This window comes from Setaria italica, chromosome IX (genome assembly GCF_000263155.2).
Source record: "Setaria italica strain Yugu1 chromosome IX, Setaria_italica_v2.0, whole genome shotgun sequence".
Lineage (NCBI taxonomy): Eukaryota > Viridiplantae > Streptophyta > Magnoliopsida > Poales > Poaceae > Setaria > Setaria italica.
Window position 1 is genome coordinate 39707667 of NC_028458.1, and position 23801 is coordinate 39731467.

Consider the following 23801-nt stretch of genomic DNA (forward strand, 5'->3'; position numbering starts at 1 on the left):
ATGGCCCCTGAAACATGTTAATGAAGTCCTGCAAAACCTGTTCAATTGGCATCATCTCATCAGTGTCAACACCTAGTTTCTTGCAAAGGTTACGCTGTGCGCGCTCTACTGCTGGCAAAGCTGGTTTTTTAGCTAGGCGTGCACTCCGCCGAACTTTAGTCATGTCGAAGGTGTGACCTTTTCGCGCGCGTTGCGGTGGGGCTTGCTTTATGGCTGGTGGCGGCGGTGTTGCAAAAAGGTTGTCAATTTGTGGCGCAATCAGTGGCGCGGTTGGGGGTGACTGATTTGGGTTGGGCCGTTCTGGCGTTACGTTATGGGCCGGCCTTGATCTGCGGTGGTAATGGATCGGTGTTGGTTGCATTTGATGGACCACAATGGCTTGCTCGGTGTTTAGTTTATGGGCCAAGTTGTAGCTCAGGTGCTCTGGCTCTGGTGGAGATGGGCCCTCACATTGGGGTGGTGCGGCAGACATCGCCTGTTGGGCCTCCCTACTAGGCGAGCTGCCTGGCTGGGCCGAGGCCTGCTTAGGCTGGCGAACCTGTCCGGCCTCAACGGCCAGCGCATCGAGGGCCCAGCTGACCTCCTCAACTGTCGAAGCAGGCGTCGCCTGTTGGGCCTCCCTGCCAGGCGAATTGCCTGGCTGGGTCGCGGCCTGCTTAGGCTGGCGACCCCGGTCGGCCTGAACGCCCAGCGTATCAAGGGCCCGGCTAACTTCTTCAACTATCGGAGAGGCCGCCGGCGCCGCCGCCGCCGGTTCCTGCAGCAGCGCCGTGCGAAGTGTGGTGAAGACCTGCGGCAGTGGGACTGGATCGGACCAGGCTTTCTCCCCCGGCGCCGCCTCCTCGATGCCGAGCCGGTCGGCAAGCCGGCACGCCTTGCGGATGTACACATCGGCGTCGGCGTGCCAGAAGCATGTCCTAGCATCCAAGGTGGAGATGTCAGTCGAGGGGGGTGCCTCAATTACCTGGTGCTGGATGTAGTTCTTCAAGGTTGCCGCCTGCACCTCGAAGATTGCTTGAAGCTGGGATGGAGCTAGGCTGGCGAGCCCCAGTGCGCCGGCGTCATCATGTCGCCGTCCCTGCGGAGGCGCATAGTTGCGCCGTGGGGGGGAGCGTGTGCGGTCACGGCGTACCGCTCCCGCGCACCCCCAGTAGTCAGAGTCGACGTGCCGCCCCTGTCCTGGGTGCTCGTAGTCGCCTTCATGGTCGTCGTCATCGCCGCCGCGACGGGACGGCCAGGTGAATGGCCGATCATCACAGCGCTGCCTCGCCGGCCGGCGCCTGGGGTGGTCTTCTCTGGTGCGTTGATCTTGATGGGTGGAGGTGTCGCGCCGCCGTCCGCCTTCCCCAGCATCAGCCACAGGTCGGTCGCCATGCTCTGTTCTGCAGCCGGCCGCAGGAGCTCGCCGTCCCCCGCTTGGGTCCGCGCTGGGGTGTTCACGCGGCGGTCGAGGAAGTCGCGTCGGGAAGCGCGACCGTGCATCGGAGGGCGCACCGTCAACAAGCCCGTAGCGCCACTCATAGCGACGCCTGATGGGGACGATGCTTTGCGGATTGTCGATGGCCTGCTGGAGATCCTGTGCCGCCGCCGAGTAGTCCTCCAGAAGGGGCAAGTGGATGAAGACCTCATACCGGGTCCCTTGCTGCCAGGGCAGCTGCGAGGGCTCGGCCGAGACTGCAAAGGTAGATGATCTTGCTGTTGGGTTATGAGTGAATGCGAGCCATACCTTCTTCGGGATTTCGCTCGGATCGACTGTCCAAGCCCACAGCTCAATGTGTCTGGAGTCCGCCGGTTGAAGGAGATCGGTGACGATGTGCTGCAGGGCGCACTTGTGGCTGATGACGCGCTCGACGATCTCCGGTGTCCAAGCGTGGGCTGGGATTCCATCGAGGCAGAGGCGAACTCTGTAGAAGATGCGGAATCCGAGGGCGTGGGTGAGGCTTCTCCAGGTGCGGAGGCAGATGTCGATGCCGGCTCCTGTGAATCTTCCCCGCCGTCGCGCCTCCACCGCATGTTCAGCTTGCTCGAACTTGATGAGGTACAGCTCGGGCTGGTGGAGGGTGACGGCAACATCACCGGGTCGCAGATGGAGCTCTCTGGTGAGGAGGGCGGCGATGTCCCTGGCGCCGGCATCCGGCGGCAGATGCAGTGCCCACGGGACAAGCGCACAGGCTTCCCAGTCCCGTGCGTCATGCTCAAGGTGGAAGGTTGTGGAGATGAACACCGTCTCAACTTCCGGCTGTGTGTTCGGGTCGCCTATGGCCATTGTGGTTGTGGCGGTTCTTGGTTGTAGTTGGTGGGGCTCCGGGAAGGGGGGGCGGCGGTTGGATTGGCGGTGATGAGTTGGAGATTTGGAGGTGTTAGGCGGCGGGCGGTGGTCGGGAGTGGTGTCGCTTGGCTTTTCAGGTGGTGTGGGTGTGCGTGGAGGTCCCCGGAGCTCAGATCTCCGGCGAGGTTGCTGCCGTCCTGCTCTGCATTCGCGCTCCCTGTGCCCGAAGCGCCGGCACCGGAAGCAGCGCACCGGGTCGCGGCACTCAGAGGCGAGGTGGTTGTGGGCGAGGCAGCGGAAGCAGCGGCCCTGTGTTGCCCGTTTAAAGTCGAGCAAAGCCCGGCTTGCTGGCCGTCTTGAATGGTCTCTGCTGCTCCGGTCATGTCCGCCGTCGCGTCGCGGCGTCTCGGGCCGCGCTTGCCGCCGCATCCGACGACTCTTCACAGGTTGCCAGGCATGGAGATTCGGATTGTGCTGCAATGTTCCCATTACACCGCCGTACGGAGGTCCGGGGGGCGGAGTCACTGGCGTGGTGTCTTGATTGCGCCGCGTGGTTGTCTTGTCGCCGGATTTACTCCATCTCCCATGGGTAGTAGAGCTGTCGTCACCATGGCGGCGTAGAGGTGCGCGGGCAGCTGGAGTTTTGAAGACTCTTCCTCTCCCTCTGACGACCTCCGCATAGGACCGTGTCCCGTCCGTCGCGATGGGGGGGAGCCTGGAGCCGGCAGGTAGCAGATCCTGTAGGGGGATCTTCAGATCCAGCGAGGTGACTCGCGGATCCGGCGAGTCCGGCACCCAATCGACCTCGGGCGGCGGCCGTCGGTGGAATCGCGGAGGTGGCGGTGGGGAGCCATTGGCGAACTGCTCCCAGGCTCTCATTGAGGATGGGGATAGTGGGGGTCGGGGTCGTGGGTTCTGGTTGAGGGTCGGCTTCGGTGGGGCTCCGCGGAGGTAGGCTTGGGTTGACGCCGGCAGCGGTGGGCGGCGCGGCGGCGGCGGAACGAGGGGGGCTGGCGTTGGGGAGGGGGGGGCTCTCATGTTGTTCCGTTCCGTCGAGATAACAGTCGTGTTGGGTTTTCTGAACTCCATCGGTTCCACTGCCGGAGGGGAAGAAAACAACCGTAGGAACAGGACAGTTGCTTAGGATTAGCTAATCGGTTGAGATCACCGGAAGCGGATGCAATATTAATGTGTGCTCCACGGGAGAAAAAAAAAAGCAGCTCAGTTTCATCCATGGCTCCACCTGCGACTCGCACTGCACTTCTTGGCTACCTTGCCGCGATCTCCCTACTTCTTCACTGCCTGCTCCCTTCTCTTGCCGGCGCCGACTTCGTCTACAACGGCTTCGAGCACGCCGCCAACCTGAGCCTGGACGGTTCAGCGTCGGTCCTGCGCGGCGGCGCGCTCCGGCTCACCCACGACAGCAACAGCCTCATGGGCCACGCCTTCTTCGACTCGCCTGTGCAGGTTGTCAGGGGCAACTCCGTCATCTCGTTCAGCACGGCCTTCGTCTTCGACATCGTGACCGTCGACCACGGCGGCGGCCACGGGCTGGCCTTCGTGGTCGCGGCCTCCAAGGCGCTCCCCGGGGCAAGCTACGGCATCTACCTTGGCCTCCTCGGGGAGAACACCAACGGCAACTCCAGCAACCACGTCTTCGCGGTCGAGTTCGACACGATGCAGGTCCGGCGGCTGAACGAGACGGACAGCAACCACGTCGGCGTCGACCTGAACAGCGTCGTGTCGAACGTGTCGGAGCCGGCCGGGTACTTCGACGACGACGACGACGGCAGGAACATCTCCGTGAAGCTCGAGAGTGCACAACCAATTCAGGCATGGGTGGACTACGACGGCCGAACAAAGGTTCTCAACGTGACCATCGCTCCGGTATCCGTGCCAAGCCGCCCTCACAGGCCGCTGATATCGCGCGCCATCGACCTCCTGCCGGTCTTCAAGCGAGAGATGTACGTCGGCTTCTCGTCGTCGACCGGAGAAAAGTTGGCAAGCTCGCATTACATCCTCGCATGGAGTTTCAGTACCGAGGGAGCTGCGAAAGCCATCGATCTCTCCCGGCTCCCTAAAGTTCCGAAGCAGGCGGCTCCCCCACCTTCCTTATCCACCGTCATCGAGATAACCGCTTCGTCTTGCGTGGCCACGCTCGTCGTGATCGCCGCGGCGATCGTTTTGGCACTCTGGATTCGGCGGAGGGCGGCCCTCACCGAGATGCTCGAGGACTGGGAGCTGGACCACCCGCAGAGGCTGCCGTACAAAGAGCTCTACGCTGCGACCAACGGATTCGAGGCCAGCAAGCTCCTCGGCGCTGGCGGCTTCGGCCAGGTGTACAAAGGCGTGCTCCGGTGCTCCGGCGACGAGGTCGCCATCAAGCGGATCTCGAGCAGCGGGACGCAGGGGATGCGCGAGTTCGTGGCCGAGGTCGCGAGCCTCGGGCGCATGCGGCACCGGAACCTGGTCGAGCTGCGCGGGTGGTGCAAGGGCAGGACCTGCTCCTGGTCTACGAGTTCATGCCCAATGGCAGCCTCGACGAGCACCTGTTCGGCCGCGCAGGCGCCGTCATGCCCCCAAAGCCCCTGCTAACGTGGGGGCAGCGCGTCGGGATCCTCAGGGGCGTCGCGTCCGGGCTGGTGTACCTGCACGAGGAGTGGGAGCAGGTGGTGGTGCACCGGGACGTCAAGGCCAGCAACGTCCTGCTCGGCGCCGACATGGCCCCGCGGCTGGGGGACTTTGGCCTCGCGCGCCTCTACGAGCACGGCGCTGACCCCGCCACGACGCGCATCGTCGGGACGCTGGGCTACATGGCGCCGGAGCTCACCGTGACGGCCAGGGCCAGCAGGGCCACCGACTTGTTCGCCTTCGGCGTGCTGCTCCTCGAGGTGGCGTGCGGGTGCCGGCCCATCGACCCCGTCACCGGCGAGAGCCTGCTGCGGAGGGTGCGAGGCCACCACGTCAGCGGCGACCTGGTGCGCGCCGTGGACGAGAGGCTCGACGGGTGCTACGACAAGAAGGAGGCGAGGCTGGTGCTGTGGCTGGGCCTCATGTGCAGCCAGTCGCGCCCGGAGGCGCGGCCGAGCATGCGGCAGGCCTGCCAGTACCTGGACGGCGAGCTGGAGATGCGGGAGGAGGCCGTTCTCGTGTTCTCGGACGTGGATTCCCTCGACGTCGGGTCGTCGGCGTTCCTGACGTGGTCGTCGTGCAATACAATGTCAGGGGGCTCGCTGCTGGCTGGCCGGTGATCATCTGATCATGGTTGAGTGTTAACGCACACTAGATTCCGCTGCTTCCTCCAACATGAGCGTCTACACATTTGTTTCTGTGGATCGCACCCTAATCACCGAATCATAACCTTAGCTTTATGTCTGCAAGTTGATATGAAGAGTAGTGTTGTTCAATCTGAACGGGCAACTTGTAACACGTACCATCTGCATCGTGGTAATGTGATAACGGGCGAATGGAACCTGAACACCCCATTCTGTGAGAAGAACCCAACTGCCACAACTTGGTTGCCGTGGTTCAAAGTTCATACAATGCAGAGATTATCTCAATTAATTATCTAAAATACAATGGTAAAAAATTTAGGAACTCTTAAAAAAAACTTAGTCGAAAAAAGCATCGGGAGTGCAGAGCAGCAGCACTTCCTGGAAAACAAGACGTGCGCACCCTGCAGCCTGCAGTAACGCAAGCACACGTACACAGGCTTTTCCGAAATCCCAACCCCGAGCTCAGTTGACTCGGATTTATTCGTCGAACGTCGACGAAGTGTGGAATCGCCGCGCGCGCCGCGGCCCTTCGTTCTCCCTCTGCGGCGCCGCCGCCGACGCTCTACGCCTCCTCCGGTACGCCGTCCAGCGCGGGCCGCCACTCGCCGCGCCGCGACGCGCTCGCGGCCTCCTCCTCCTCCGGCTCCGAGCGCGGGGGCGGCGCAGCCGTGATGCGCCGGCGGCAGGCCGCCGCGACACCGCCGCCGTGCTGCCTCCGCGCGACGGCCGCGGCGATGCGCTCCAGCTCGGCATCGCTCACCACGATCTTGAAGCGGACCCCGCCTCCGCCGTAGCCGCGTGACACGACGGTGACGCCGCCGCCGTGGAGCGCCTGTTGTCGCCGCGGGCTACCGAAGCGGAAGAAGCAGCTGTGCATGCTGGTGGCGATGCCGATCGATTGTTGTATGTGTCTGCGGCCGAGCAACTGGCCATGGCGCAATTGCTCGAGCATATATATAGACGCGCGCGTGTTCATGTCCACCAACTTGTTTATCATCGAGTTGAGGTGGTGTTGATCTTCCTTCGGCTGCCACCTAATGATCCGGCAGGCGGCTTGGTTCGCTGATCGGTTGACCCAGGGATTGGAATTTAGTTCGGTACAAGTCAATGAGGGGTATCTGAATTCTGAATTCGATTCCACATGGTTCGATGATTCTTGTATTCCGCCGGAGACGTGGTGCCACGACAAGTTGGCGCCGTTCTCGCGCAATCATTTGCATCGCCGCGCCAGGGGCTGAACTGCCGATCATGCATGCATTCATGCTTGTGTTTGTGTAGGATATACCGCTTCATGATTAATTGTGCGTACGTACATACTAAAACTGCTAGCCCACTGATCGCTTCGCATTATTGAACTTCGGAAGCCTATCATGCATATTCTGGTATACCTATTCTCGATTTCTCGTCTGGATGGTGCATCTTTGGGTACTGTGTATGCCCTGAAAACATGACGTGCCTCCGTGTTCCAAATAACGCCCATCAACTGCATGGTGATCGATCCATTCAAACATACACCGGCAGGAGGATATATCTGCACAAATGCAAATATACCCCATGTTTACTCGATCTGCTTGAGCAGCTCGCAGTTCTGCATGGTTTTGTCGCTGCTGCCTCGCCCCCTACGACGACGAAACCGTTAGAAAACGGACGACGAACCGCGGGCCTCTCTGGCGGGCCATTGGCCCCGCGCGCGGCAGGCCGAATCAATCCTAAACGCCACGGGCATGGGCCGTGCACCGCCGCCCGCGTTCTTGAAACCGGGCCGGGCTCCCAACCGCAGCCCACGAGTGACTTGACATCGAGCAAGAACAACCGCAGCCCAACCCAGCACGAGTGCGCGGAGGACGACGGCACTGATCGGCCCAGTCTTGAACGGCCTGTCCTCATCAGCTATCAGCTATACACTGGAAATATTGCGCGCCGTTGGGGCGCGCTCAATGGCCCATCACAGAGCAGGGTAGCGATCTTGAGTGCAGAAAGCAAATTATCATGTACATGCTATGACGGTATCATATATGATTTGGTCTCAAATGATATGACGATGCAATTTGAAGAAAAGTTGAACACTGCAGTAGTGTTGTTTGAGTATCTGCTACATGTTTGTTTGTATCATCACATATTAAATTATTTTCCTACGTTGTTTGTATCATCATATATTAAACTATTTCCTACGTTATACATCACATGGTGTGGTTGGTAACCTTTTATTTTCCTTCATTTTCTTCCTTTTTTCTTGAGGGAGGGTAATTAGTAAGTGGCACATATGGCAATTGCGCTAGGTTGCTGTTGGAAGAAAATTCATATAGGCAGTTCATAAACAACAGAGGAATCCAATATTTTTATGGCTGAATCTCCAAAAGTATGGCAAAATCCCTACAACTAAGCTGTATAAAACACTGTTCTCAATTTACAAAAGATAATCAATTCATCACAAATGAAATAACCAATAGCGACTGCTCTGAATGTATGATCAAATTTATCAGTTTCTGTTTGATACAAAATTTGAGGCGTTTGTATGCTAACAACGATTTACCATAGATATTTCTGAAAGGTAAACTAATGTTTTCTTCCATGACACTAATCAGCAAATGATTGGCATTATCTCTAAGGTAAAAACTGAAGAGAAATAATCTGCAAAAGAATATAACCAGCATCTTTGGATGACAAAGGAAATACAGCTATTCTCTGTGAGAGCATTGCAAATAAATCTTCTATGTCGATCAGGTACTAAAGCTTTGAGCTGCTAATGCTTTTGCCCAAGTTTTTCTTCCCTGCTCTGTATATAAGTGGGTTATACAAATATAGTTAAGGATACTGAAATACTCTTAGGTCTAACAAAATGAATCATTGCCTCACCTTTTATTTTACGTTATATGATGCCTTCAGATAAATAACTGAAATTCAGGTTCACTGGCTGAGTTGGTGATTCGCACAATGTTTCAGAATGACTGAATTCAGCTCCTACAGGGGAGAGTTGGTGAAAGCCTGAAGTTTGATTTTCAGATCGAGCCACTTATTTTTTATCTTATGACCTAGATACTTTTTTTTGACATTGTCTTAGTCAATAAGAAAACATTATGCAAATGTTCTAGTTAAGGCATGCAGGATTAACAGATCGGTTACATTTGTGGTAATAGGGCTTTATGAAGCAATACTGATCAAGAATAACAAAATTAGAGGTATAAAAAAAATATGATCAAGCCTCATTTAGAAAATAGCACTACTGAAAATATCCAAATAATGCGTAGCATGTTTTGAAATTGCATAACTTAACACGTCAAGAACCTGTGAGTATGAATGTAATAAAAATGGAGCATAAACATCCTAGTTCGGACCACTTTCTAGTTTAACGAAGTTTAGATCTATTTTACTAATTTAATTAGAGTGGGGGAGGACTAAGAAGCTGATTGACAGCTCGTTGCCTGCCTCTCTATTTTCCCTGTTCCTGCTTGCCTTCGGGACCTGACAGGTCGCCGCCACCGTGGCTCACTACAGAGAGTCAGATTCTCGTTCCCTCGCCGGCCGCTGGGATCTCTCAAATCGAAGCCCCTGCTGGCAAAGGCGACGGAGCAAGAGGAAGCATACGCTGCAGCAGGCGGGGAGATTTGGCGGGGAGGAGCGGTGAGGGAAGGAGGGGAGAGGAGGAAGGGACGGGGAGGCTAAGGCTGCGGAGGGGAGAGGAGGCGACGGGAGCAGGGAGTGAGGACGACCGGACGTTGAGCGGGTTTACTCCGAGCCTGACGGCGTGAACGGCTTCGAGAGGTTTCGCGAGCTTTCGGGTCGACGATGAAGTGAGCTGAGACCCGAACCTACCCGCATCGAACGGTGCATATAGAGAGACAAGCGGATGGATGGTTCGCGGGTTACGGGCGACGTGGATACCCACATTGAGCTGGGAATGCACCAGCTCTCAAATGGAGAGATTAGCCGGTTCGTTTCAGCTTATAAGCTAGCTGAAAAGTTGAAATGATTGATTTGTTATGAGAGAAAATATTGTTTGATGACAGCTCAATAAGCTGAAGCGAACAGTTCTCGTCGATCGCTCTCTTGTTTTTTCATTCATTCATCCAGTCACATGGCTCTATGCTGCCATATATGTGCATGGTGTAGTAGCGTGGCAAGTGCGATGGAACGAGCAGCTAGCACCGGAGCCCCCAACTCAACTGCCTGCCGCAACGAACACACCAGCAGGGCACGGACAGTGTGGCCAGGCGAAAGCTGGCCTAGAGCTTGTGCTTGCCTGTGTCGCTGGCGCGCTGCTCGATCGCAAAAGCGGTCCCTGTCGATCGTCCAAAAACTCACCGGCCCTATGTCCTTAGGAAAGCCGGGCCATTCTTTTGCAAAAACTCGATCCAGAACGTTGTTTCTTCAGCAATATTCGATGCTTCACTACATACGTCAAGAGACACGCGATCCGCGCAGAAGTTGCTTAACGAATTATGTCCAAAAGCTACAGCAAAGATAAAGGAATGGTGAAAGCCAGCACCATATATGGTATCCGTGGGCAAATAAATAAACCAATTTCTAAGCAGTTTCTTTTTAGTAAAAAAAAATGTCTCCACCCATGGTTCCTTTGGTTCTGGCAAATCTTTCAGCATTCCGGTGTGTACAGGTTATTCACGAAAATTAAACAAAGGTTACTGGGAAAATAAGTGAATAACATTTGTTTAGCCTTTATTTACTTTAAAGTCAATATCCTTTGACTACAAGATTAGTTATTTTCCCCAACAACTTTTTCTCACAAATGGACAACAGTTTTAGTATTGGGTTAACTAACCACAAAACTGGTGGAAGGCGTCTAGCTTAATAATTAGAGCACCTGAGTATCACCCAGTAGGTCTGGATTCGACTCCCTGTGGGAGCGAATTAAACGGATTTGGAATAAAAAAATTATAAAAAATAGGTAGAGTCTTCCTCTACTGACTTCGGTCGGAAAAAAACCACAAAACTATAGGCAATGATTGTCGGCCATTGGAAAGAAAAATACTAATGGATACTTACATTGTAGGGCACCTCATAGAAAACTGTTTGGGAAAGATGTAAAATCTTGTGATGTTTATTTGATTCACGCGTAGTTGTGAGATCGAAAATAGGTACGGTCTTTCCTTGCTGACTTCGATAGAAAAAAAAACCCACAAAACTGTGGACAATGATTGTCGGCCACTAGAAAGAAAAATAAATACTAATAGACACTTGTAGGGCACTCGTAGAAAACTGTTTGGGAAAGATGTACAGTCTTATGGTGTTTATTTGATTCACGCGTAGTTGTGAGTTCGGGATAATAGAGGAAAGGCTGAATGGGATAGAGAAGAAATTTAGGAATAAATCATGGCTCGGTTGGCACTCTTTAGGCAAAATCTATCCGGCTTAGAGCAACTCTAGGAGGCTGCTAATCTTACCTCAATACTTTTTTTTTAGGAAAAAAAACGAAGTTCACCTAAAACTTCCCAAAAATTAGCGACGCGAAAAAACACCCCCTCACCTCGCATATTTTAGCGCACGCGGCCTTCCTCTAATCCTCCCTACCTCCGTTCCCGCGCCCCCTTTGCGCGCTCCTCTCCCGGTGCTGGTTCCAGCGGCGGCGGCGCTCCTCTCCCAGCGGCGCCCTCCTCTTGGCGCTCCTCTCCCGGTGGTGTCCCGGCGGCGGCCCTCCTCTCCCGGCGTATATGAATAAATAAGGTCTGAGACTCCGGCCGATGTCCCGCAGCAGGTCTGAGGCGCCGTCTCCCACGCACGCACGCACGGCAACTCCACGCACGCATGGTGTTGGCGGCCTGTGCGCCTAGGTGTTGTCGACCAAAGCCACACCACATGCCATGCTCATGGCCGTGCATCAAAAAGGCTGGCAGCTGATAGATTAATTGATGCTTTTTTGCCTAGAGAACCAAGCTGAGCATAAATTGGACGCCTCAAGGTCGGATCGATTGAGCCATGGATGCGTAATGGAATCATTGCATTGCATGCTATGGAAGGAAAATTGCAAGCAAGGTAGTGGCGGCAAGCTTGCAGGCAAGAAGAGGATTCGCGTCGACCTGGAGCTCGAAGCGGGGGAATTGCTATACGCAGTGGAGGAATTTCTGTGAACATCGATGGAGATGCTTCGGTGGACAAGAAGCAGAGGAAGAGAAAGGGGAAGATAGATGGACTCGTCCTCGATCGAGTCCAAGAACACAAGGCAGATCCGGAACTCGACGCGGGCGAGGGGCTTCTGGTCACCATGGTGGGAAAAAAATACGGATCCTAATGAGTCCAATACGATGACGTAGCCTGTTTTGAATTATTGGGGGTAATTTTTAGCGATCTGCTGTGGGCTGATACGTTTTTAGGGGAAATTTTTTTAGCATATCCCCCAATATCTCATTTTGGGGGAGAATTTTTTAGCATACTCTTGGAGTTGCTCTCCCAAGATGATTGTGCGACACATTAGACTTGTTTTTCGTTTCAAAAGTAACATGAATATGTTCCATTTCCACAAAAGGATTTCTATAACTATATGTGCATGTATCCATCGTTTCAGCTTAGGGGTGTTTGGAAGGAGGGGGCTAAATTTTAGCCCCCGTCACATCGAATGTTTGGACACTAATTAGAAGTATTAAACCTAGACTAATTACAAAACTAATTACACAACCTCTAGGCTAAATCGCGAGACGAATCTATTAAGGCTAATTAGTCCATGATTTGACAATGTGGTGCTACAGTAACATTCACTAATGATGGATTAATTAGGCTTAATAGATTCGTCTCGCGATTTAGCCTAGGGGTTCTGCAATTAGTTTTGTAATTAGCTTATGTTTAGTCTTCCTAATTAGTATCTGAACATCCGATGTGATAGGACTAAAGTTTAACCTCTGGTATCCAAACGTCCCCTTAGATTAAAAAAATTCTCGAACTACATGTATTTTGTTCCATAAAATATGTTCTAGATCCACAAGAAAATACTACAGTTTAAATAAACATGTTCTAGAATATATGATTTGTCCCTAAAATATAATGTTTTGAATATATCTCAGTTTCATGAGAAAATGTCCCGAGTAGATAAAAAAATGTGCTAAGCATTGAAAAAAAATGCTTCAACCAAAAATTGAAATTGCTCTAAGCAATGGAAAAAATGAATACAAATAGAAATACAAATGAATGATTCGAATAGTGAAAAAGAAAATTGCAAATATCTACAGGAGGATTAGAAGATAAATTAAATAAAGAATGAATGAAAGGAATAAAGGAAAAGGCAAATGAAACAAAAGGGGAAGAAAAAGAAAAGGAGAAGATAAAAAACATGGGGCATCCCCACCTCGCTGCGACCGAACAAATTCGGGATCGCGCGCACTTCCCGTGCCCAGAGAATTTTCCTCCGGGGTGAGGGGAGAGTCGACGCCTCGACGGCAGATCCAGAGACTGGAACGCGCGAACGAGAGCGTGCAAGACGACGACGGCACCGCGGACCGCGAGTACAGTCGGCGCGTCGTCACATCGGGCAAGTCCGGAACGGCCCGTCCGGACCTTCACATTTCTCGTCGCTCTCTCCGTTTATTTCCTCGATCGAGTCACATGCACGGCGGCCGGTCTCGATGGAAGCGTCATTGAGTTTCACATTTAATCACATGCCACATCAGCGAAAATGCTGACTTGACATGCTATTTTTGAGGAGAGGGGAGTTTCATCCCATGAAATCTCTTTGGCACAGTTATCTAGTCCCATGAAATCCAATAAAACTTGCACTTAAAATGTCATGGTTTCATAGCATGACACATTCGATCATAGGATAATGTAAAAATTAAATCATTTAGATTACCTACAAAACTGTACAATGAAACTATACACTGAGAATACACTAAGAGTGACGGTTTCATTTCATTGAAAAGCTGACATGACATTTGTAATTTTTAGTGTGATGAAACCCTGCACGAAACCTGTGAGTCCTAAAGGAGTGGTTCTCAAGTCTCAACTATACACGACAAATCAAAAGCTCCCGACTAGTAGACGTACACAAGACTTTTTTTTTTGGCATATTCCAATCGTTAAAAATACTACTATACACGACGCGACGTGGACACACCTAATCACACCCACTGCACCTCTTTACAAAATAAAAGAAATGAAAAGTTGGGTTATTCTTTCCTAAACATAAAAAATCATCCATATGTCGCCTTACTGATACGATCCTTCTCGATCGCTAGTTTATGACTTTATGTACAAGCTCGTGCATGCGATGCTGTGCCAAGACTTTAGAACCAGGAGGCTGCGTGCTCTTTAAACTTGAACCCACCGAGAATATCAAGTTATTAAATGGAGTACATGGAGAAAAAGGGAAGGCCAAGGTGAAAGCCAGCAGCGTATCCATATATATACACCTGGCTCGCATTTCTTTAATTTCCTCGTGGGCAAATACACACACACACACCAATTTTCAATCGTAGCTGATAGCTGCTTTTTGAACCCACTAATGGCACCCTTTTTTTTTCTTGCTAATCTTCGTCTCGGATGCTATTCCAGCAAGCGTAGTTCACCTTTGTTTACTTTTTTTCTTTGGACAACAATGGACTTTGCTACCTTGCTTGTTGGGTTAAGCACATCGACCGACTCATCGACCTCCGTCCGTAACATTTTAGACGTTACCGGCCAAGCAGTTACCATGTCCACCCTGCTGCAGTGCTGCTTGCGTCATCACGCACACATATAGCTGGGAGATCAGAGGAGAAGATAGGCAGGGGCGAGTGAGATCGTGGGCGAGCTAGCGTACGCAGGAAAGAAAGAAAGGGTGTCGGCTTGCTTTACTAGGAGGAGGAGGAGGAGGAGGTTGTGGAGGAGAATAATGGAGGAGGCTGCGGAGCTGGGGCACCTGCTGGTGTTCGCCTTCCTCTTCTTCTTCGCCACCTTCATGGTCGGGTCGGTGATCACCGATGTCACCATGGGGGCGCTCTGCCCCGGTCGCGACGAGTGCTCCCTCGCCATCTACCTCACCGGACTCCAGCAAGCTGTAAGCTATACTAGCTAACTCTCCGATCTCATCATTACCATCATCAGTGGCCACTGCATGTGCCCAGCTCCATCCTGTCAATTCCTTTGTTACATGCGCTCGAGTCCAGTTCCCAACCTCTCTAGCCACTCATCAACGCTTGTCTTTTATTTGCAAGCCATTTGCGTTTGGAGCACACATGCCTGATTATTACCTGAAGTACAGATTAGTATTGCACAGGAACATGCGATTGCTCGTGTTCCTGAAACCCTCTTCGAGCAGTTTAATTTAAGCTCGCGCTTCCTGCTCTGGAGTGAGATTATCTTGAGATTGGTTTCGTTTCCGAGAACACATACACGGAGACGGACAGACGGTGGCACGGAGAAAGTGGGAGCTCCACTGAGCTCCCATTTGCAGTTAACCACCGCTCCAATCCCTCTCAGCGCCACAGTGCCCCTGCATTAACAAGTCAAAAAACGAATTTTAGTGACATGAGTCACATGACATGGTACTATATTTACTTTCACCTAAGCGGAGAGAGCGAGATCACGGCAGTTGGCCGGCGCCGTTTCACCGGGGCCCCGGCGAATTCTCGGGGCGACGGGTCGTCGTGCGACGGTGACGACAGTGCTGATGACACTGTAACGGCCATGTCGGTCACCTTGGGTGGCAGCCCGCTGCATCCTATGGTAACCTTGTTTTTTTTTTTCACCTTCTTTCGAGTGGAGCCCTGGTAACTTCAGTCCCCTGCGCGGCTGCATTCCAGAAGCGGGCACGGTGTGGTCGTGGTCGGCTGGTCGCCATACGTCACCCGGCGATTTCTACCACGCACGCACGCACCAGATTTTGTCGACATTCTGAAGCAAGCAGGTTCCTTTGCAACCAACGTCGCACCGACCATATTTACTTCGCCCGATATGTCAAAAGCAAAGAAGCATCACCGTACCCCCAGAAGGTGGTAAAGTTAAGGTCGAGGGTCTTCTTTAGTTGCCCAACTTTGAAGGCGTAAAATCACCGTTGCAGCACTGTAGCACACTGTAGCGTTTCGTTTGTATTTGTGAATTATTATCCAAATATTGACTAATTAGGCTCAAAAGATTTGTCTCGCAAAGTACAACAAAACTGTGCAATTAGTTTTTGATTTCGTCTACATTTAGTACTCCATGCATGCATCGCAAGTTTGATGTGATGGGAATTTTCTTTTTGCATAGCGTTAAAGTTGAGAGTCGGGAACTAGGCCCTAGGCGGAAGAGTGAAAAGACAAGTAAAAAGCAGTGCCGGATCGTCTCACGTGAGACTTTACACGGCGGTATACTGCCTGTCAAATCGGCCGGCAAAGCGAGGCGAGACGGCGACGCATCCATGGACCGGGCGACCGGCCACCAGTAAGCTCCTCCGCTGTCCCATTGCTCTCGGACAAGGCACCACCATGGCACTACGCCGGTCTGGCGGGTCTCCACTCGCATCATGTCACCGGGAGAGAGAGAAAAAAGTTGACGGAACCGCGCACTGTGCCCGGCGTGCCGCGCGACGCCGACGCCGACGCCGACGCGCACCACCGATCCGAGCTGATGCTGCGAGCTCGACAAGCGGGTGGCACACGACGGCGCAGGGGCCAGCGCAACACGCGTGCTTTCACGTCGGTTCGAAGATCTGGCCGTTTCGTTCGACTGCGTTCCAAGTCTGAAAGATTGAAACTACTCGTTACAGGTTACGGGGCTGGGCGCGCTGGTGCTGACGCCGGTCGTCGGCAACCTGTCCGACAGGTACGGCCGGAAGGCGCTGCTGGCGCTCCCGGCGACGGCGTCCATCGTCCCACTGGGTAGTGCTCATACCACCTTGCATGTTACACACAGCTGAACATTCTTCTCTGAACACGCTGCAGTAGTGTCAGGTGATGTGGACTCTGACAGTTGTTTCCTTTTCCCTCTGTGTTCTTCTGTCCGTCTGATTCTGATAAGGCATCCTGGCGTACGGCCGGACCAAGGGGTACTTCTACGCGTACTACGTAACCAAGATGCTGACGGCGATGGTCTCCGATGGCAGCATGATGTGCCTCTCGCTTGCTTACGTGGTAGAGTATCTCAATTCTCAGCTCAGCGCATCTCCTCCTCCCCAAGCTGACAGGTTTGGTTTGACTGATGCGCTGAACCTGAACCTTTCTCATCTGGTGCAGGCTGACAGGGTGCCGGAGGCGCGGCGCGCGGCGGCCTTCGGCGTGTTCACCGGCGTCTGCAGCGCCGGCTTCGTCGCCAGCACCTTCGCGGCCCGCTTCCTCCCCGTCTCAACCACGTGCCAGGTCTGCGTCCGAGAACATGCGCCGGCAGTGATCTTCGCCATCCGGCAAACCAAGTTTCAGGTCTGAACTCCTCGCCGCATTCTGGCGCTGCTGCAGGTCTCCGCAGTGGCGGCGGTGGTGACGGCCGCGTACATGAAGGCCTTCCTCCAGGAGACGGACGGCGGAGCCTCGTCCTGCAGAAGCGAGGAGGCGGCCTCCCTGCCGCTCTGCCTTCCCTCCTCCAGCAGCGAGGAGTCGTCGCCGAGGCTCCCGCCGCTTCGGAAAGCGCCGTCACTGTCGGAGATAGCCACCCTTCTTACCAGCAGGTGACGTTTGTTGATTTGAGCCTTCCATTGTCTGAACTCCTCAGGGGACACTGAAATTTTTTCTGAAAGCTGTAGCGGGTTCATGCATTGCGAAGTTCACTCTACCTATAAGCTTACATATAACCTTTCGAGCAAAGCCTACACCATCAACATGCAGATGTTAAAATTTCGAGTCATCTGTTCTGTCCTTACCAACTCCATGCACCTGACGAATACTATTTTAATGATGCACCTAATGAAGTTTTAAGATACTGATGCACCTGATGAATGGCAGTGAAAGTTTCAGAGAAAAAGAATGCAAGATTAAATAACACATCTCGATTAAATAAGAATGGCAGTGATACCCTTCAAAACAAAAAGAATGGCAGTGATACTGACATCTATCCTATTGCCAAAGCCACAAATACATGATTAAACAAGAATGCAAGATGACATTTTTTTTTATCTCAATTTACTCCTGAATGCTCCAAACACCTTGCAGCTCAACCTTCTCGAGAGCGACCGTTGTCACATTTTTCCACGGCCTTGGTGAGACAGGCCTGCTAAATACACTACTGGTACATCTCTTTTTCTCTTGTACAAAATACACGACACTGCAGATGAATATGTAAATTATCAGGATGTAAATACTATGCAGCTCTCCTGAAAGGATCTGCGTGAATTCATGAACAAAACTTGACAATTGGCATTGCATATACACATGGTGGGCTTTTTTGAAAGTTGCTTCCAACTCTTCTGACTTTGGGATGCAAATGCAGTACTTTCTCAAGGCAAAATTCCATTACAGCAAGAACCAGTATGCCAATTTGCTACTAATTATGGGCATTACAGGAAGTTTCTCACAGGTAAAATTTTATCTTTGTAATGTTTTTCACAATAACTTTATGTGTGACTAAAGCGGTGCTCAAATTTTACTTAGCTGCATCTAAAGCCGTTTAAGAATTGTGATGCAGCTAGCTGTGATGCCCCTCCTAGTGCCAAAGCTAGGTGAACAGAAGCTACTTATCATAGCACTTATAGCAAGCTGCGGGCACGTAAGGGTGTTGCTTTGTTCGACCTGTCATATTTGTTTCTGGACAAAGTCCAGTGATAGCTTGTTTAATTGGTTCTGGCTTTGATGCTGCAGGCATTCCTATACAGCATCGCATGGTCGTCTTGGGTATGTAAGTGTACTTTTTCCATGAGATTTTGATAAACATTAGTTATGCTAAGTTTCATGTTGTGTGTGGCTTTTGAAGGTCCCTTATCTTGCTGCAAGCTGTGTAGTATTAAGCACGTTGGTGAACCCATGTGTAAGTAACTAGTACTTATCAATATCCCCTCTCCAGTCAAATGTTTTGGTCCATTAAACTATATGAACAAGTCTCTTTACCGTCTATTTTTCAACAGATAAGGAGCATCATATCAAAGAAAGTGGGACCTTTTGAGCAGGTACTAGTCACGAGTCAATCACTGGCAGTTGATAGTTTCTGTAAATGTCCCAGTATATACTTGACACAAATGGAGTTTCTTTCCAAATCAAATGGAAGCTGCTTATTTTCCAAAACATACTAATGGCTCCTTTTTGCATGAGTTAATTTTTACTTCTATTCAAGGGAATGGTCCAAGGGTGCATCACTGGAATAAGCTCAATTGCAAACGTGATATCTCCTCTCGTTTTTACTCCTCTCACAGGTAGGTACCGGTCATTGTCTTTACTAGCACATCTCAACTAAGAACAATCTTCAGATTTTGTTTTCCATCTGGTTTCTTACTCGTGAGTGGTGAGTCTGGCCAAGTATTTCTAGACATAATTTGTCTCCATTTGGCTTGACAGCCTGGTGTCTTTCTGAAGCTACGCCTTTCTACTTAAAAGGTTTCAGCCTTGCCTGTGCTGGATTTGCAACGGTAGGCTCCATAGTTGAATATGTTTATTGCAACAAAGCTATTTTGCTCTCGGTATGAACTCATAACCACTTGTTAAATTTTGTTCTACTGTGGCCCTTGCAGCTGGTAGCGCTTGCAACAAGCATAAGTATGAGGCCAGCTGAAGTACAGCCCGATAGGAAATAGAAGAGCTATTGACCACTATGGGTAAAAGGAGGTGGATACATGCATGTACATAGTTTATACCGACCTTCTATCATCTACTAACCACTGTCAATAGCCATTGTGAAGGTTTATGTAGTAAGCATTATATAACTTGCACGCTGTTCCATCACTGTTAGTTGATTAACAGGACAGCAGGTAGTGATGAAAAATATCAGAAAAAATTATGATGCTTCAGTACACTCATACTTGTCACCTTGTTGGGAACATAAGGCTGAAATACCTGAGCAAAGTTGTTAAAGGTTGTGCCGAACAGTTTCACTATTTCAGATCTCCTGATCTTAACGTTTATTAAATAATCATCAGTAGATAAAATACAGCAGATTTTTAGAAAAATAATAAAACCTTCCTAGCTCAGGTGTTCCACAGAATACTGTGCCCGAATTTTCAGTAATATTATGTTCTGTCATATACCATGTGTCCTGAAGCATGACTAATAGAAGAATACTGAGAAATTAATGAGAAGCGCAGAGCTAACCTCTGTTACTGCTGACCTTTTGTTTTTTCTTGATATCTCATGTGCTTCTGTAACCTCTTACTGCTGACCTTTTGTTTTTTCTTGATCTCCCATGTGCTTCTGTGATTCCTCGTTCATTTACACAATCCATGGCTCTAAAAGTTCATCATTGTTCCTCTTACAATTATTATTGCTCAAACAATAATACCGAATAACTAATTAACTTGCAATCTTTTCATCCTAATCAGAAGTGATCAGCACATGGAATACATGCTGCAAACAGATTGATCCAGTGAAGTGATGTAATTAAGCCCCCATAAAATACTCCTATTCAAGGCTCTTATTCAGAGTAATGCCAGTGATACTTTGTTTCAGGTTAAATAAACAAAAACCCTTTTCTATGTAGTAATCCAGGTTACAATGCCAAACAACACAACCAGAATATTGCAGTTCTTTAGAATAAGAAACAGAAAACTACTCACCTCTTATGTACCTCCAAGTCCCACTACATCAACTATTTGCAGGGGCCGAAAACATTTCTCACACACCAACAATTTTACACCATTTTCATATCAGTAAGTTGTATAAACCAGCAAAGTAGAAATGAAGCGAAAAAGGTCCCTCAAATCAGCACAGGACATTGACATTAAGTAATTGCACTACTACATGCAAGAATATACATCAAGGTAAGATTGACATCAACAAACCAGATAAAATTTTGCCAGAAAAAATTAAATATTGATGATGCAACACCATGGTAAATTTTCATAAGATGCTGGCAGCCTGGCACACAACTTCCACGGTCCAAATTTTTCATTAAAATGGCCTCAGGAACACATACCTATAACATAGAAATGACAAGATACTAAATGACACTTGTGCTGTTATATCATCCATAAGGTCATGATAACTTATTACTGTATATGTACAATTTTGAAACAGCTCTGAAAGGTGGACAATAGATCAGTTGAGACTACACTCCTCAGAGCCATCAGAGCTCTCTTCATCATCAGCCGATGACAAACCTCTATCAGCAGCACGTAGTACTAGATTAAGTAATCCTGTGCTGTCCAGCCTGTCCTCAAGGTCCTCTGATGAATCTTCTTCTTCAGCTGATTGTTGCCTACGCTGTGATGCCAGTAAGTGTCGGATCAACAGCTCTGGTAAATCAAAGTGCCAGAGCTTGGCTCTTCTCTTGCGAGGTCTCAACTGGAGCAACCAAACAAGGAATGTACTCAAGTAAATCGTAAATATTTAAATTTTACATATCAAAGGAAAATGGATGATGCTGAACTGTAAAGAGTTGAGGAAGAAGTGATATACAGATGCCTCCAATAGATCAAGAAATATGTATTGCATCTTTACAAACAGATAGCCTGCTAGATACTATATCTATATCTAAAAGTAATGCTTAATACCATACCCACGTGGAGAATATAGGTTATTAGGTTGACTGAAAATAGAGATGATAAGGAGACATTACCTCCTCAACATTTACCACAGGCGCCCGCTCGATGGCAGAGGGAGTCCACATTTTTACATCATTATCAATTCCACTACTTGCAATTGTCATATCATGAGGATGAGGCTCAATGCAATTCACAACACACTCATCACCTTCCATGGCTCGCAAAAACCTCCCATCTCTCTTTCTCCAAATAAATATCCGACCACAGTCTGATCCACTGGCAACATATTCATCATTTGGCCCAATGAAAGTCACGCGCTTCACGGTTTCACGATTGCGATGACCAACATATACCTGAGGTGCAGGTTGAGCAATATCTTGTCCAGATGCAGCCATTGTTGATTTGCAACCTTCATTCACTCCAATCTTTATAGATGACTTTGGATCAGATCCCAGCCCTCCATTTTTAGGGAATAGGTAAATATTCTCTTCATTATAAGATACAAGCAGCTCACTCAGGTGAGAGAATGCTAACCCTGTTATCCCAACATGTTTATCGTCAACAAGATGTGATGGACAATAGCAATCAGATGGGTGACCGAAATCAGATGACCCATCCCACTTGTGCTTGCGGATGTCATACACACGAGCATATGCATTGCTTCCTCCAACAGCAAAAAGATTTGGGTTCCTAGGATCTATCGCAATGGCATTAAGGTGAACACAAGAGAATCCTGATTTACGCACAGAGCTTCTGCAGAGTAGTAGTTTTGTGGCTGTGCTTGTTCTGAGATCAAACTGCACAAGAAAATGGCTAATTATACTTGGTCATATGTCAGTTTATAAACACCTGAAACACTGCACTTGGTTAATGGCTTACATGTTGAACAAGGCCATCCTCGCCACAGCTGTAAAAGATATAAGGGCTACCAGGCTCTACAGCCACATTATGAGCCCTTCCCTCATGTTCACCAAGCAACGTAGTGGACACATCTCCACCATCCTGTATCTTGGCAAGTCTCACCTGATAGTGGCAGAAAGATCATTACCGAGATATAGATAATGTGATCAGCTAAATCTGTACACAAGAGCAGAAGCTAACACGCCAACCTCGCCATCAGCGCCACAAGTGACAATGGTCCGATCATCTGTGCCGGGCATGAAGCGTGCCTGGAACACATTGCCGCCATGGCCTGAATGGAACTCCAATTTGTTGGCGCCAGTGGCCCAGTCCCACAGCATCACCATCTGGTCATCGGACCCTGATATGAGGGTGTCACCAGCATCATTGAAGCCCACTGTGTTGACACAGCCCGTGTGCCTCTCAAGCTTCCGGTGAAGCTGGAGCCGCATCACAAGGTCCTGCAAGGAGTTAATTCAGTCAGCAACACGCAACAATTGCATCCGGTATTCACTTTCTCTGATTATGTTGCTAAGGAACACGCTAGCAATGAGCTCTAAGTTCGGACCGTGCTGCTGAACAACTCTAATGGAGTAAATGACCAAACCGATAGCGCAATACGTCAACCAAACAGCAAGGCTACACGCGAATCACATCAACCAGCACGCGAATCACATCAACCAGCACGCGCAATGCTAAATCCGAGCTAAACGAAATTCAGCACGCCCCAATTAGCACCACAGGGCCCGGGCCCGAGGCCACGCCACGCCATTGGACAGACCAGCCATCCAGCCCGATCGCTGCGCGCGCCGATCCACCACCGCGACACGGATCGAGACGCGGGAGCGGCAGGAGAGGGGGAGTAAAAACTGCAATCGGGGATGAAGGGGGGAGGCTGGGGAACCGGACCTCGGAGCCGGCCGCGCGGCGGGCGAAACTGCGGGGGAGGAGGTCCCCGACCTCGCGGAGGCAGAGGTCTGCGGCGCCGTGGCGCCCCGCGATGGCCGCCGCCGCTGGGGCCGGGTGCTTCCACGGGCGGCGCATGGTGGCGACGGGGCGAAGTGTTGCGCTGGGGCGGTGAAGGCGAGCACGAGTCCTCGGGAAGGCAGGGGGCCGAGCCCGCAGAGGGGGATGGGGGGACAGGGGACCGGGGAGGAACCGAAGGGAACCCGGATAGTAGATCGGAGGATGCTGCCGGAATCCCGCTGCCGATGATACGTACACGTGTCGAGGAGAGGGGTTGTCTACGAGCTACGGCTTTGCCCGGCGTCGATGACATGTTGGGACCAGAAGAGGATGGGCCACCTGGCAGTTACCGAGAGAGAATTTCGCGGTGAATGGCAGTCACTGCCCTGCGAAATCATGGTGTTCCAACTCACCAACTTCCGAGCGACGAACAGATATGTACCCAGACAAGAGGCGTAAAAAAAACTTCCAAGCGGCCCAATGCTTATCGTGATGATACTGCGTAAATACTGAACCGAAGGATCAATCGTAGTGGCTGGCTTAACAAGTTGCAAATATCGTGATGATACTGCGCTGCAAATACTGAACTGAAGGATCGATCGTACTTGCTTAACAAGTTGCAACCATCCTGTAGACAGCTTCATGGACAATTCAACGCCCGTCTCTATTGCTTTGATTTTTACGTTGTGAGAAGATCAGTCGTAGCAGAATTTTAATTCTAATTTAATCATCTGCAACCTCTCGAATTACTTTCCAACACTGTTTATATATGTAGAGTTATGTCGCCCAAAGATTTGCACGTCTACGGGAGATTTGTCCCGTTTCTACCTGTTGCGTGGAGACACTTGTTTCATGGGATTGCCTTCTTTTTTCTCTG

The 23801-nt window shown here is 50.6% G+C and overlaps 3 protein-coding genes across 8 annotated transcripts; 2 read left to right on the forward strand and 1 right to left on the reverse strand.

Moving 5' to 3' along the window:
* Positions 1-3502: 3502 nt before the first annotated feature.
* On the forward strand, positions 3503-6131 carry LOC101767064 (L-type lectin-domain containing receptor kinase IV.1-like). Its single transcript, XM_012849085.3, is given in 2 exon segments — positions 3503-4760; positions 4763-6131. Coding segments are annotated over 2 exon segments (2016 nt in total). The 3' UTR covers positions 5521-6131.
* An 8016-nt stretch (positions 6132-14147) lies between these two features.
* LOC101765263 (hippocampus abundant transcript 1 protein) lies at positions 14148-19433 on the forward strand. 6 transcript variants are annotated; one of them, XM_022823173.1, is made up of 15 exons: positions 14387-14521; positions 15712-16139; positions 16211-16322; positions 16462-16574; positions 16677-16799; positions 16896-17104; positions 17586-17661; positions 17863-17949; positions 18058-18144; positions 18231-18263; positions 18343-18396; positions 18494-18535; positions 18700-18778; positions 18921-18991; positions 19094-19433. In XM_022823173.1, exons 2-15 carry the CDS (start codon positions 15930-15932, stop codon positions 19154-19156), a joined length of 1359 nt encoding a protein of 452 aa, XP_022678908.1. In that variant the 5' UTR covers positions 14387-14521; positions 15712-15929; the 3' UTR covers positions 19157-19433. The 6 variants fall into 6 exon arrangements, 4 of the variants coding, with proteins under 4 accessions (XP_022678910.1, XP_004983779.1, XP_022678908.1 ...); XM_022823174.1 differs by having other exon boundaries at positions 18058-18138; XM_022823175.1 differs by lacking the exon at positions 15712-16139 and having other exon boundaries at positions 14148-14521.
* A 952-nt stretch (positions 19434-20385) lies between these two features.
* LOC101766219 (DDB1- and CUL4-associated factor 8) lies at positions 20386-23103 on the reverse strand. Its single transcript, XM_012848669.2, has 5 exons — positions 22868-23103; positions 22168-22419; positions 21938-22081; positions 21133-21855; positions 20386-20858 (listed from the first exon to the last, which is right to left on the reverse strand). The coding sequence occupies exons 1-5, from the start codon at positions 23000-23002 to the stop codon at positions 20613-20615; spliced, it is 1500 nt and encodes a 499-aa protein (XP_012704123.1). The 5' UTR covers positions 23003-23103; the 3' UTR covers positions 20386-20612.
* Between the last annotated feature and the right edge of the window lie 698 nt (positions 23104-23801).

Coding starts and splice junctions, on each gene's coding strand:
- LOC101765263 (XM_022823173.1), top strand. CDS start 15,930: ATGGCACTACGCCGGTCTGGCGGGTCTCCACTCGCATCATGTCACCGG. Junction 16,800..16,895: donor CCGTCTCAACCACGTGCCAG/GTCTGCGTCCGA, acceptor GCGCTGCTGCAG/GTCTCCGCAGTGGCGGCGGT. Junction 17,950..18,057: donor TTACAGGAAGTTTCTCACAG/GTAAAATTTTAT, acceptor ATTGTGATGCAG/CTAGCTGTGATGCCCCTCCT.
- LOC101766219 (XM_012848669.2), bottom strand. CDS start 23,002: ATGCGCCGCCCGTGGAAGCACCCGGCCCCAGCGGCGGCGGCCATCGCG. Junction 22,420..22,867: donor GCCGCGCGGCCGGCTCCGAG/GTCCGGTTCCCC, acceptor AACTCCTTGCAG/GACCTTGTGATGCGGCTCCA. Junction 22,082..22,167: donor CTTGTGGCGCTGATGGCGAG/GTTGGCGTGTTA, acceptor TGCCACTATCAG/GTGAGACTTGCCAAGATACA.